Source organism: Phocoena phocoena, chromosome 15 (assembly GCF_963924675.1).
Source record: "Phocoena phocoena chromosome 15, mPhoPho1.1, whole genome shotgun sequence".
In the NCBI taxonomy this organism is placed as follows: Eukaryota; Metazoa; Chordata; class Mammalia; order Artiodactyla; family Phocoenidae; genus Phocoena; species Phocoena phocoena.
Window position 1 is genome coordinate 35442864 of NC_089233.1, and position 13580 is coordinate 35456443.

The window sequence follows — 13580 nt, forward strand, 5'->3', positions numbered from 1 at the left end:
AAACCTATGGGATGCAGCATAAGCAGCTCTAAGAGGGAAGTTTATAGCTATACAATCCTACCTCAAGAAACAGCAAACATCTCAAATAAACAATCTAACCTTACACCTAAAGGAACTAGAGAAAGAAGAACAAACAAAACCTAAAGTTAGCAGAAGGAAAGAAATCATAAAGATCAGAGCAGAAATAAATGAAATAGAAACAAAGAAAACAATAGCAAAGATCAATAAAACTAAAAGCTGGTCCTTTGAGAAGATAAACAAAATTGATAAATGATTAGCCAGACTCATCAAGAAAAACAGGGAGAGGACTCAAATCAATAAAATTAGATATGAAAAAGGAGAAGTTACAACAGACACCACAGAAATACAAAGCATCCTAAGAGACTACTACAAGCAACTCCACGCCAATAAAATGGACAACCTGGAAGAAATGGACAAATTCTTAGAAAGGTATAACCTTCCAAGACTGAACCAGGAAGAAATAGAATATATGAACAGACCAATCACAAGTAACGAAATTGAACCTGTGATTAAAAATCTTCCAACAAACAAAAGTCCAGGACCAGATGGCTTCACAGGTGAATTCTATCAAACATTTAGAGAAGAGCTAACACCCATCTTTCTCAAACTCTTCCAAAAAATTGCAGAGTAAGGAACACTTCCAAACTCATTCTCTGAGGCAACCATCAACCTGATACCAAAACCAGACAAAGATACTACAAAAAGAGAAAATTACAGCCCAATATCACTCATGAATATAGATACAAAAATCCTCAACAAAATACTAGCAAAGAGAATCCAACAACACATTAAAAGGATCATACCCCGTGATCAAGTGGGATTTATCTCAGGGATGCAAGGATTCTTCAATATACGCAAATCAATCAATGCGATACACATTAACAAACTAAAGAAGAAAAACCATATGATCATCTCAATAGATGCAGAAAAAGCTTTTGAAAAAATTCAACACCCATTTATGATAAAAAACTCTCCAGAAAGTGGGCATAGAGGGAACCTACCTCAACATAAAAAAGGTCATATACAACAAACCCACAGCAAACATCATTTCAATAGTGAAAACCGAAAGCATTTCCTCTAAGATCAGGAACAAGAAGACAAGGATGTCCACTCTCACCACTATTATTCAACATAGTTTTGGAAGTCCTAGCCATGGCAATCAGAGAAGAAAAAGAAATAAAAGGAATACAAATTGGAAAAGAGGAAGCAAAACTGTCACTGTTTCCAGATGACATGATACTATACATAGAGAATCCTAAAGATGCTACCAGAAAACTACTGGAGCTAATCAATGAATTTGGTAAAGTTGCAGGATACAAAATTAATGCACAGAAATCTTTTGCATTCCTATACACTAATGATGAAAAATCTGAAAGAGAAATTAAGGAAACACTCCCATTTACCACTGCAACAAAAAGAATAAAATACCTAGGAATAAACCTACCTAGGGAGACGAAACACCTGTATGCAGAAAACTGTAAGACACTGATGAAAGAAATTAAAGATGATACCAACAGATGGAGAGATATATCATGTTCTTGGATTGGAAGAATCAATATTGTGAAAATGACTATACTACCCAAAGCAATCTACAGATTCAATGCAATCCCTATCAAATTACCAATGGCATTTTTTTTTTTCCAATGGCATTTTTTACAGAACTAGAACAAAATACCTTAAAATTTGTAATGGAGACACAAAAGACCCCGAATAGCCAAGGCAGTCTTGAGGGAAAAAAACGGAGCTGGAGGCATCAGACGCCCTGACTTTAGACTATACTACAAAGCTACAGTAATCAAGACAATATGGTACTGGCACAAAAACAGAAATATAGATCAATGGAACTGGACAGAAAGCCCAGAGATAAACCCACACACCTATGGTCAACTAATCTATGACAAAGGAGGCAAGGATATACAATGGAGAAAAGACAGTCTCTTCAATAAGCAGTGCTGGGAAAACTGGACAGCTACATGTAAAAGAATGAAATTAGAACACTCCCTAACACCATACACAAAAATAAACTCAAAAAGGATTAGAGACCTAAATGTAAGACCAGAGACTATAAAACTCTTAGAGGAAAACATAGGAAGAACACTCTTTGACATAAATCACGGCAAGATCTTTTTTGATCCACCTCCTAGAGTAATGGAAATAAAAACAAAAATAAACAAATGGGACCTAATAAAACTTAAAAGCTTTTCCACAGCAAAGTAAACCATAAACAAGACGAAAAGACAACCCTCAATATGGAAGAAAATATTTGCAAATGAATCAACAAAGGATTAATCTCCAAAATATATAAACAGCTCATGCAGCTCAATATTAAAGAAACAAATAACACAATCCAAAAATGGGCAGAAGACCTAAATAGACATTTCTCCAAAGAAGACATACAGATGGCCAAGGAGCATGTGAAAAGCTGCTCAACATCACTAATTATTAGAGAAATGCAAATCAAAACTACAATGAGGTATCACCTCACACCAGTTAGAATGGGCATCAACAGAAAATCTACAAAGAAATGCTGGAGAGGGTGTGGAGAAAAGGGAACCCTCTTGCACTGTTGGTGGGAATGTAAATTGATACAGCCACTACGTAGAACAGTATGGAGGTTCCTTAAAAAACTAAAAATAGAATTACCATATGATCCAGCACTCCCACTGCTGGGCATATTCCCAGAGAAACCATAATTCAAAAAGACACATGCACCCCAATGTTCATTGCAGCACTATTTACAATAGCCAGGTCATGGAAGCAACCTAAATGCCCATCAAGAGATGAATGGATAAAGAAGTTGTGGTACATATATACAATGGAATTCAGCCATAAAAAGGAACAAAATTCAGTCATTTTTTGAGATGTGGATGGATCTAGAGACTGTCATACAGAGTGAAGTAAGTCAGAAAGAGAAAAACAAATATATTAACGCATGTACGTGGAATCTAGAAAAATGGTACAGATGAACCGGTTTGCAGGGCAGAAGTTGAGACACAGATGTAGAGGACAAACGTATGGACACCAAGGGGTTAAAGCCGCGGCGGGGTGGGGATGGTGGTGTGATGAATTGGGCGATTGGGATTGACATGTATACACTGATGTGTATAAAACTGATGACTAATCAAACCTGCTGTATAAAAAAAATAAAAATAAATTAAAAAAACAAAAGATCTGAGGCTTAACAAAAATGAATTTATGCTTGAAAGGCAGAAGTTTTTAATGAGATAAATCTATCTGGTGGCCCTGATCCAGAGGCAGAAGGGGTGTGGGCTTGCCCTTGGCAAAGAGGAAGCCTTGATGCTCCCTCGGTTACTGTCTGCTGCCCCCAGGTGCTGCCTTCCTGCAGATCTCAGGACAGGAGCCAGAGTGTGGGCCAGGCACGTGTCCCCAAAAAGCAGACACATTCAGAGCGAATACAGCAGCTGGAGAAAGGAAGGAGTAAAGAGAGAAAAATAACGGGAGAATGAAAAGGGAGGAAGGGCAACACAGAAACAAAGCAAAGGAAGGAGGGTACAAAGTGAGAGAAAAAGGGAGGGCACAAGAAAGAGGTGCGGTGGGGGCAAGTGTGGGCTCCAAGAAAATGTGAGGCACACACTTGAAAGGGAAAGTCAGAGGAAGGATGAATTACCACTGAGGAATTATAAACTGTAAAATCTACTCAAACCAAGAAATGGGAGTATGTTTCTGTTTCCACCTAATTTATGGCAAGTCACAGATCTGAGGAGCCAGGCCTTGTATAACTTTCGCCATCTGGATTTACTTACTTTGCCTTGCGTTCCAAGAAGCTATAAAAGCTAGAAGGGAGGTTCAACAACTAAGCAGTTTTCCAGACATATTGAAAGCAGTAAAGAGAATGAGTTTAGCAGTGTGCCTGTTAAAAACACACATACATTCTGCAGCAGAGACATCTTTATGCCGGGCTTTTCCCACTGCTTGAAAGGTTAATACCACTGACGATATATTCCCTCAGTCTGCTTTAACTTGCAGAGACAGCGTTCTACTCACTCTTCAGGTGTTCATATCTACCTGACACTCTGCAGAGTCTGGAGTCGCTTCCGATTTCTTTCCAGCTCTAATTTCCTCTTGTCAATTTTGGCTTCTAGGTTAGCTTCATCAGAGGCTACATTATTGAGCAGGTCTTTCGTCTTCTGAACCTGCACCTACATTTAACAGGAAATGAAGGAGACAAATGTGCCAATAAGGACCACGACCTGACTCTTGGAAGAGCAGGACTTCTCAACCTCTCAAGCCCAGCAACACCTCATTAAACACCTCACTTTCCCCCTTGAATAAGGGGAAGCAAACAGAGCAAACCCTCCCCCAAGCCATCACTCGTTTAACCAACTATTTCCAGGAGGAACATCACATAGGCCTAGAAAGAATCATCTACTTTTTTTTTCCATGAGAAGGTGTTTCCAAAGAGGGACCCAAAACCTCCTGCCACCTCACTTGTTTAGATGGTTACACCTCATTCTGAAGGGTTGGTTTGCCTTCATTTACATAGTTCAGGCTACCCCCCAGCTACAAATAACTGACTTATAGAATACATGCACACACAAGCTTTATCTTAGCTTTACTTAGAAGGGAACAAAAAGAAATGCCGCCTGGTCCCAGCTCTAATGCGCTGCCTGCTGGGACTGAGAGAAGGTTCCTCTCCCCTTCCCAGGCAGCTGAACCGCAGACTGAACTAAACAGAGAAACCACTCCATTAGGAGAAAGTGGCTCCCTGGGTGGTTCCGGTGTGACCCAGCCTTGGGGAGGGAGCCTGGGCAGCAGTGTGGCACAGGCCCCTGAGCAAGAAGGCAGCGTGAAGGGAAAGAGAGATCTCTGGCAAAAACCACAGGCCTCCCCATCCTCCCATAAGAGCAAGTTCATCTGAGGCAGGGCTAGTCTGAGTAAATGCACTGTCTTCACACTCGTGTTGTCTGGGAAGAGGGCCAGGTCAAAGCCTGTGGCTCAGAGCTGCAATCTGCTGCCCTAGGAATGACATCTGCAACTCAACCAGCCAAGTGTAGAACTGCTCCCCGCGCCCCCAGGCTGGGACTATCCAACTCTGCTGTTAAGTTCCAGATGGCCAAGGTGGGGTCCTCCCCTCCAGGACTTTACACATGTGTAGCCCCATGAAGGTTTACTGACTGTTTACCTGCAGGCCTCTGAAACACTATGCGGTCCACAAAGAAATCAGCTAAGGAGCCCAGACACGCTCCACGACTCTCAGAGACAGTGCATATTTGGAAGCAGTCACTTTTATCAACACTTTATGGCTTAATTTTTTTTGTCTAAGTACACTAACCATTTCCAAGATGCTTTCATGAAGATTAATCATATCACTAACCACTGATTTGATCACTAACCACAGCAGAGATGTGAGTTCACTCTCAGAAGAAGACAAGGTGGGTCTCCTTTCTGAACAGACAACTCAGGTTGATGGCAACTATTTCTCTGAATCAAAGTCAGATTAAAACCTAGTGAATCTATCTGACCTCAAAAATAAAGATTTTTAAAAAGGTTCTGTTCCTCAAAAAAGACAAATGTAATAAACACAAAACATTTTCTCTAGCTTTCTGAAATAAATGTCCTATATTTCATAACCCCTTTTAAGTATCCATGTTGTTGTTTCGCTTTTGTTTTTAGAATTATCAAATATCATGTATATTTTCCAGCAACGAAAAGATATCTTAAGAGGTGTTCACCAAGAAATGAACTGTGCCCTCATTTGGTTGTTCCATTTTTAATACTGACTTAGTGCTAAAGGCACATTCATGCCATGCTAACCTGATTCAGCCAGAACACTGACAAGCACACAAGTATTATCATTAGTTTTTTTTTTTTAATTTAGAAACAATCAGGAACTTACAAACAGCTGAAGTATAATACAAAACATTTTTTCCTAACCTAGGTGAGAATGAGCTGCTGACCTGATGCTCCATCACTTCTAAATATTTTAATGTGTATTTCCTGCAAATAAGGCCTTTCTCCTAAATAACCACAACACAATCATCAAGACAGGAAATGAACTCTTGACGCACCACCCCCACCCAACCCTCAGACCCACTGTCCCCATGAAGTTCTTAACAGCAGATGGGAGTGACCGCTGTCATTCAGTCATCAGGTCTCCTTAGCCTCCTTCAGTCTGGAATGGCTCCTCAACCTCTCCTGGATGTTCATGACAGGAACATGAACTTTTCACTGTTGAAGAGTAGGGGCCAGGGAATTTACAGAATGCCCCTCAATTTGCCTTTGTCTGATTATACACACCCCTAGCAGGAATAGCACAGATATCACTGAACCCTGCATCCCATCAGGTGGGCATAATTCTGGTTTGCTCCATCACTGGTGATATTCCTTTGATCACTGAATTAAGAGGGTGTCTGTCAGGCTTCTCCTATGACATTACTCTTTTCCTCTCTGTAATTAATAAGTATTTTGTAGGGAGCTACTTTGAAACTATGTGAAAAACCTGCTCTTCATCAGTTTTCAATGTATTCATTTATCAGTGAGAACTCAAGATCTCCCATTTCATTCAATGGTCTATAATCCATTACTATAATTCATTCATTTTGATGCTTATCCTGTCCCTGGTGTGGCCAGGGGAAGCTGGCTTCTGTGTCCTTCTGACACTCTTTGAGCACTTCCTTGCTTTCTGGCATAAGATCTTGTACTTTCTTATCCTAGCTTTGGAATCAGCCATCTCTCCTGAAGAGCCCTGCTTCATTTTAGTGGAGAATGGCATTTAGAAGCCAAGATCTGGGTGCTAGGTATGCTCAGAGCTAAGGAGTGTATGAATGTGTATGTGGGTGTACATGTGTATGTACATAAATATACTACATACATATGCTACACGTACATACACACAACAAAATTTATTCCTTTATCTATCTACCTATTGAAATGCATGCATTTAACCAACACCTCCTATTTCAGGGTTCAATCTAATTTTCTCCCTTTTCATATCTGTAACTCCATTCTCCAACAGTGAGAACCTTGGCTTCCATTATCTTTAATATATTTACTTATTTGATCAACCTGCCTGTATGTAACCATCTCCCATCTCGGCTACCCTGCACGTCTCACCCTGCTGAGGCTCTGACTCTCTGTGCTGGGCTGCGCAGGGAGTATTACTGTTTTATGATAAGAGTACTATAAAAACCAATCTTAAGAGTTTTGTACAACTCACAGCAAATTCTTGTTTTATAACTATTCTTAATTTACATAAGGCCCCCCTGTCTGTGTCTACTGAATAAAATGAATCTCTAATAACGACTGAATATCTACTATGTGCCACGCACTGTCAAAATGAATGCTCACAAGGACCCTATGTGGTGGGCATTTGCCATTCCTCCCATTTTATAGATGCGGAAAGTGAGGCACAAAGAAGTTAAGTAACTTGCCTAAAATCACACAGAGGGATTCAAACCCAAGTAGTCTGAGTCTCCCTCACTTTCTGCTTTCCAAATGAATGATATAGGTGAGATAAGCAAATAACAACTGATCATGGGTAAGTAGTAAAGGATGATGATCATTCTATTTATACAGTGCTGTTTAAAGTTAAGAAAATCTGGAAATCATTTAAACGCCCAGCAGTGAGGAACTGGTTAAATCAAGTATGAAGAGTCCATAAAGTATTTACTAAAATTACTGCAGAATTTAAGAGAATTACTAAATTAATAAAACTGGCAAAACTTTAACAACAGGAGAAATTGTTCATATTTGTAATGAGGGGAAAAATAACAGTAAGTCACCAACTATTCTAGAATGTGCTCTAAATTTTTCACCTCCCCACTAACCTGTCCCTTCTTTGTTATGAGGCCTGGCTTGTTCTGTCCTGTAGAGTTAGGAACTATTTTCCAGTCCCAGGCATAAAAACATTAAATAAAAGTGAAGTATCTTACCAAAATATCTTTTATTGCAATTCTCATCACCTTTTCAGTCTCATTTATTTCCAGAGGTCTGGCAATTGCTTCTGTTCTCAGTTCCTATTGGAAACAATGAAGCGAAATTATTTTTTCAGAAGACGAATTCTCAAGACCAATTCCCCTGTCTAGATATGGCTTATGGACTGGTTCTCAAAAGCTTCATTACTGTGTGGGTCTCTGATGCAAAAGCACTCCCGCCATCACCTCCTCCAAGTGTCTTCTGTAATCCTCCGGCCAGCCTGGCCTCTCTCCAGTGCTCAAGGTCCCCTTCTCCAGCCACAGGCCCCCTGTACCCTAACACCATAGGAACCTGAACTCACCATCCAGAATCTTTTCTCCAAAATTTGCTTCTTTTACTTGCATTCCATTCAGGTGACCCCAAACCAAGTGCAGCTCAACTTGCCGTCTGAACCCACTGCCAGCCTGTACAATCTTCTTTGTGATCACATCCCTCTAAGTTGCCCATTACTGACAACTGTAACTAATGAGAAGAATCAGCTCAGCCCTGCCCTTAGCACTAACCACTAACCAACAAGGGAGGCATCTGTGCCTATCATATCAGTATTGGAAATTTCCGTAACATGGGACTTCATTGCAGATGCAGTTATGGGGTTCTTGGAGCACTTTATCAAATCCTGTCTTGTGCTTCCTTTATTCCACAGTGTACATTACCTCCCCCACAGTGGAAAACTACTGAGGGCAGGGACCGTGACTTACTCAAAGACACTGAGCACAGTGCCTTCCTTGCCTGTGGTTGGTGTTGGTCCTCAATGAATATTTTGTTGAGTGTATGAAAAACATATATTGGATAGGGGATCTTCCTCAGATCATGACTGTACACAGAATTTGAGAAGTCCTACATTCAGGGTCTCTTGGCTTCCATGGCAACAGTTCGGCCTCTGATTGCTCCATCAATTCATTACAGGACAGTACTAAAAGAGCCCCCAGGAGAATCCTGGTGAGCCTCACAATGAAGCCAGGGCTCTGCTGGCAAATAGCAAGTGACCAGCTCCTGTCTCTGGGACTGAGGAACACGTGTAGACATGTGCACTATGAACAGAAAACATGGAAAGCCGGGAGCTGCCTCACTGCTTATCTAAATTAGCTGTCAGACATTATGTCAGGTTTGTTCTGCCAACTACACTTCACCAGGTGGCAATATATCAAGAGCAGGGATGGTGAGCTAGCACCAAGTCCCCCGCTTCCAGTCTGTTCCTAGGGCAGAAATGAAAAATGCCATTACACTGTAGCAGCAATGCCAGAACACAGGCAAGGCAGTGAGAGAGCAGTCACGGATGATACACCTGATGGGAATGGAATGAACTAAGTGCATTTAATTCAAAAACATTAGATATGAGCATGTATGCTTCAAATGCCATAAATCCTCTCAGGTAAGAATTAAACAGCACTCCATTTCTTCTCCAACCAGTAGGTCCAAAACTCTGCTGCTCATTGGAATCACCTGGAGATCTTTAAAAATCTGGCTCTCACCCCCAAACATTTTGATCCACTGGTATGGGGGATGACCTGGATGCTGGGTGATTTAAAAAGCTCTATAGGAGCTCCAAGGGTGTTTTATGAACCCACTCTTCAACAGCTCCTTAAACACAGTGGACAGAGCATCCTCCTTGACTGGCATGGGCTAGAATAAGGACTGCAAATAAGTTTCAACTGTAACATCAACTTCAAATGATTGGTAGTGACTACCTAGATTAATGACTGGTTCCCAAACTCTGCTGTACGTTAGAACCACCCAGGAGACTTAAAACTCCCAGTGCCCAAGTCACATTTCATACCAATGACATCAGCATGGAAGCCAGACATCAGTAGTTTGTAAAGATCCCCAGGTGATTCCACTGGGCAACAAGATTTGGGAACCACAGGCTCAGAAGAGCATTTTGTTGGGAAGAATGCCAAGGCTGAGTGTACAGGGGGAAAGCATCATGATCAATAAAGTCTGCCACGGGCACAAGGAGGAAAGTTTCAGCAACAGGCACATATTTGCCATTCCTGAACTAGATGTCAAAGGTATTAGAAACAGACCAGAGCCCACCAGAAGCACAAACAGCAGCAAACACCATACGTATATTACTTTCCCACACAGTAGCTCATTTAATCAGGTACCGTTTAATGAAATCAAAAGAACAGGGAAAAACAGAATTGGAAAAGAAACCTTGGAACTCTGCTTAGCTAAGGAGGTAACTGAGTTATCTGAACACTGCTTACCCTCAACTCCACCTCCTTGCCCAGCAAGTCATACAGAGATGCTCCCTTGGAAGTGATTTCAGAAGCAAGCTGCCTGGCTGCTTTCAAATCTGCAATCTGGAAGAAAAATATCAAAAACAGAAACTTCAGTGACAGGTTTTTATTAGGCATTCAGAAAGAATCAATCTGTTCATATAGGTTCCCACCTCCAGTCAGGATACTTGACTTACTTGACTATAGAACACATTTTCCACAAGACACATATTTACATCCTGGAGAAGAGAGTTCCCAAAACATCAGTTTAGGAAACACTGATCTAAGTACAAATTAGACCAATACCAGGCCACCTGAAAAACCCAAATGTCAGGTCAAATGTACTCTGCAACAAGGAGGTGTGGGGGTTGTGAACACTGACACGCTTCCTATAACAAGGGACCCTGTCAGTGGTGGGGTGAGCAAAGGAGGGGCAACCTGAGGGACACATGCCTACCGCAGAACCCTGATGCCCTATGTTTAACCCTCCCTGTCCCCTCATTCTCTGCCTTCAGGCTGCACTTCACCGGGCTGCTGTGAGCTCAAATGAGCTCACCGGCATGAAGGCCTTACAAGCTCCCACAAGGCACTGCTGTGAAGATGATGATGATCTGGCCCTGGGCACAGCTTCTTTCTTAGGATCTACACGTCACACCCTCTTCCATGAATACACTAAACTTCCAAAGAGCCCAAACATTTCCCAGCTCAGCTCCCTCTCCCTCTCCCCAAAACAACGAATTCCCACCCTCTTTCATTTTCAAACCACTGACAACTCTCACTCTTCGTTCACAGCTGGCGACTTCCTTCCCATTTCCTCAGTCCTCAGGACTCCTCTCGAATAGTTGCTTCCTCACCAGCAGCGAGTTCCCAGCTTCCTCTCTGGGAGTCCTCTCATCCGCCCCACTTCTCAGCACTGAAGTTCAGCAGAGTCCAGCCGCACACCACCCCCAACCCCGGACCTCCCTTCCACGCACACTCCCCGCAAGCTCTCAGCTCTGATACCAAGATTAAAGCCATGAGCTGAGGTTTGACATCTCCACTTGGACACCTCGTGGACGTCGCAAACACAACATGTCCCAAACCAAACTCCTCATCTTTCCTGCCAGACCTGCTCCTTCCAAACTCTTCTCCACTTCAGTAGACGGCAACTTTGTACTTGCAGGAACTCACACCCAAAACTTTAGAGCCATGATATCTAATATCGTGCCCACTAGTCACATGTGGCCATTTTCAATGTTAAACCATTCAAAATTTAATAAAACTTAAAACTCAGTTCCTTGGTTATGCTGGCAACACGTGGCTAGCGACTACCGTATCGCATGGCAGAGACACAGAACACATCCACCAGCACGGAAGCGCTACCAGACAGAGCTGCTTTAGGACCTTCCTTGTGCTGTCTGCTTTCTTCCAACCTACACCCAATCCATAAGACCCACCTTCAAAATATGCTCTAACCTCTGACCACTTCCTCCCAGTGAGGATCTGGCTCCTGTGTGTGGTTTTTCAGGCCTGACCACAGGCAATCCTGGAGGCTTTACCTGGCAGGCCTCCTGGGGAAAGCTGTGCTCGAACACCAGTGCCCTGCAGTCTCTGAAGAGAGTTGCAGTCAAGGAACCAGGCCCTCTGGCCAGTCATGTTCTCATAAAGACCTGCATTCCTAGGTCTCTTTATCTGAGGCCTTGGGTCCAGGTCCTCTTCAGTGCCTCTGCTGAGGCTTCCTTATTGGGGAAGGTGGGGCAAACACCTTCTCCCACACCTCAGGGGGCATTAAAACTGCCAAAGCAGTCTTATGAAACAGGGAGTTGACACTTCCTCTGGCTTTAGTCCCTTGCTTATACCACTGCAGTTAGTGATTAAAGACACAGCTTTCATGTTTGGCTTGTTGCTTTAAGCGAGTCCTCCGACGCCTGGCAGCTCACTCTCTCCCCAAGCTCAGCTGAGCACCTGACGGCCACTCTGCTCAAAGGCGCTGTCACCTCCTGCTTTCTAACAGGTCTCTGGGCTTCCACCTTTTTTCCCCCTTCAGTCCGACTCAATCCAGCAGCCAGAGTGATCCTTTTAATATGAAGTTTCAAATTATGTACTTCTTTGTTCAAAACTCAACGATTTTCCACCTCAGAGTCAAAGTCTTGACAGTGGCTTTCCAGGGACCACAGGCCTGAGGCTGCCTCCCCTCCCAGCTCTCATCACATGGTCCCCTTGTGTTTCCTCAAACACACACAGCACACCTTTCCACTGAATGGTTTGCTCCTTCCCTCCTTCAGATCTCTGCTGAAACCGTCACCCAATCCCTGAGGCTGTCCTAGCCCTCTATTTAAGACACCTCCCCCCGCACGCCAGCCCCTTCCCTGCTTTACTATCCTCCACACATGCAGCCCATCTGACCTGTTACTCCTTCTGCTTTGTGGTTTACAGTCTGGCTCCCCCAACTAAGCCGCGGGAACAGAGGATTCCTGTCCTTGTTGTTCACGCCTGTATCCCCAGTGCTTGAAGAGTGCCTGGCAGATAGCAGCAGGCTTTCAATAAAAAGTTGAATTTATTGTCCCTTCTGCTTTGATCCAAATGCTGATGAGCACAAAACTAACAAATGGCCCTCAGTCAAGGAGTAAGGAAAGAAGTGATGCTGTACTGATATAGCCCATTTCAGTGTTTGAGAAATAAACATTTCATCCCTCACTACAAGCCTTGCATTGTCCTTACCTTTGAGCTAAGGTCAAACTTGAATTTGCTGATATCTTCCTCTCCTATTTTAGAGTCCTCCATACCTTTGGTCTTCATAGCATTATAAAGGACAGAGGTGATCTTCAATAGTTCTTTCACTGCATACCCGTCTGCTTGATAAAGCTTCTTAGTATTGAGTTTTATATGTGCCTTAGTGGCCTATTTTCAGATTAAAAAAAAAAGTTTAAGACCCATTCCACGTAAAATCTAAACCAAATTCCATGTAGGTCATTTGAAAATGTCACTGCCAACAATAGGGATATAACCAAATCATTTTAAGAATCAAACTTTCAAGTTACTCATATATTGCAAGTGGGTATGTTGACTGATACAATCTTGATGGAGAACAATTTGGTAAATGACAACAAAATTAATTACAAATGCATATGTCCTTTGGCCCAGCAATTCCAATCCTAAGAACTTATGCTAGGGATATACGTATTCACAAACAAAATGATGTGTATAGGTTATTTGTTACAGCATTGCTTCTAAGAACAAAAGTTACCAACAACCTAAATGCCTACCTGTATAAATTACATAAGTTACGGTATAAACTTGCAAGCAATACTACTCAGGTGTAAGAGAGGATAAAGAAACTCTATGTGTATTTGAAAAGTTCTCCAAAATGTACTGTTATGTGAAGACAAGATTCTAACGGTGGTGTGCAGTATGCCACCATTTGTG

At 42.3% G+C, this 13580-nt stretch overlaps 1 protein-coding gene across 2 annotated transcripts in view; it reads right to left on the bottom strand.

The window, feature by feature from the left end:
- The window catches only part of CLUAP1 (clusterin associated protein 1), a 41673-nt gene that overhangs the window by 22625 nt on the left and 5468 nt on the right, over positions 1 to 13580 (bottom strand). For both annotated transcript variants that reach the window (XM_065892549.1, XM_065892548.1), the window contains exons 4-7: positions 12876 to 13055; positions 10164 to 10259; positions 7914 to 7997; positions 4048 to 4181 (exon numbers count right to left, since the gene is read on the bottom strand). In XM_065892549.1, coding sequence (XP_065748621.1) covers positions 4048 to 4181; positions 7914 to 7997; positions 10164 to 10259; positions 12876 to 13055 — 494 coding nt within the window. The remainder of the gene's footprint in view (positions 1 to 4047; positions 4182 to 7913; positions 7998 to 10163; positions 10260 to 12875; positions 13056 to 13580) is intronic.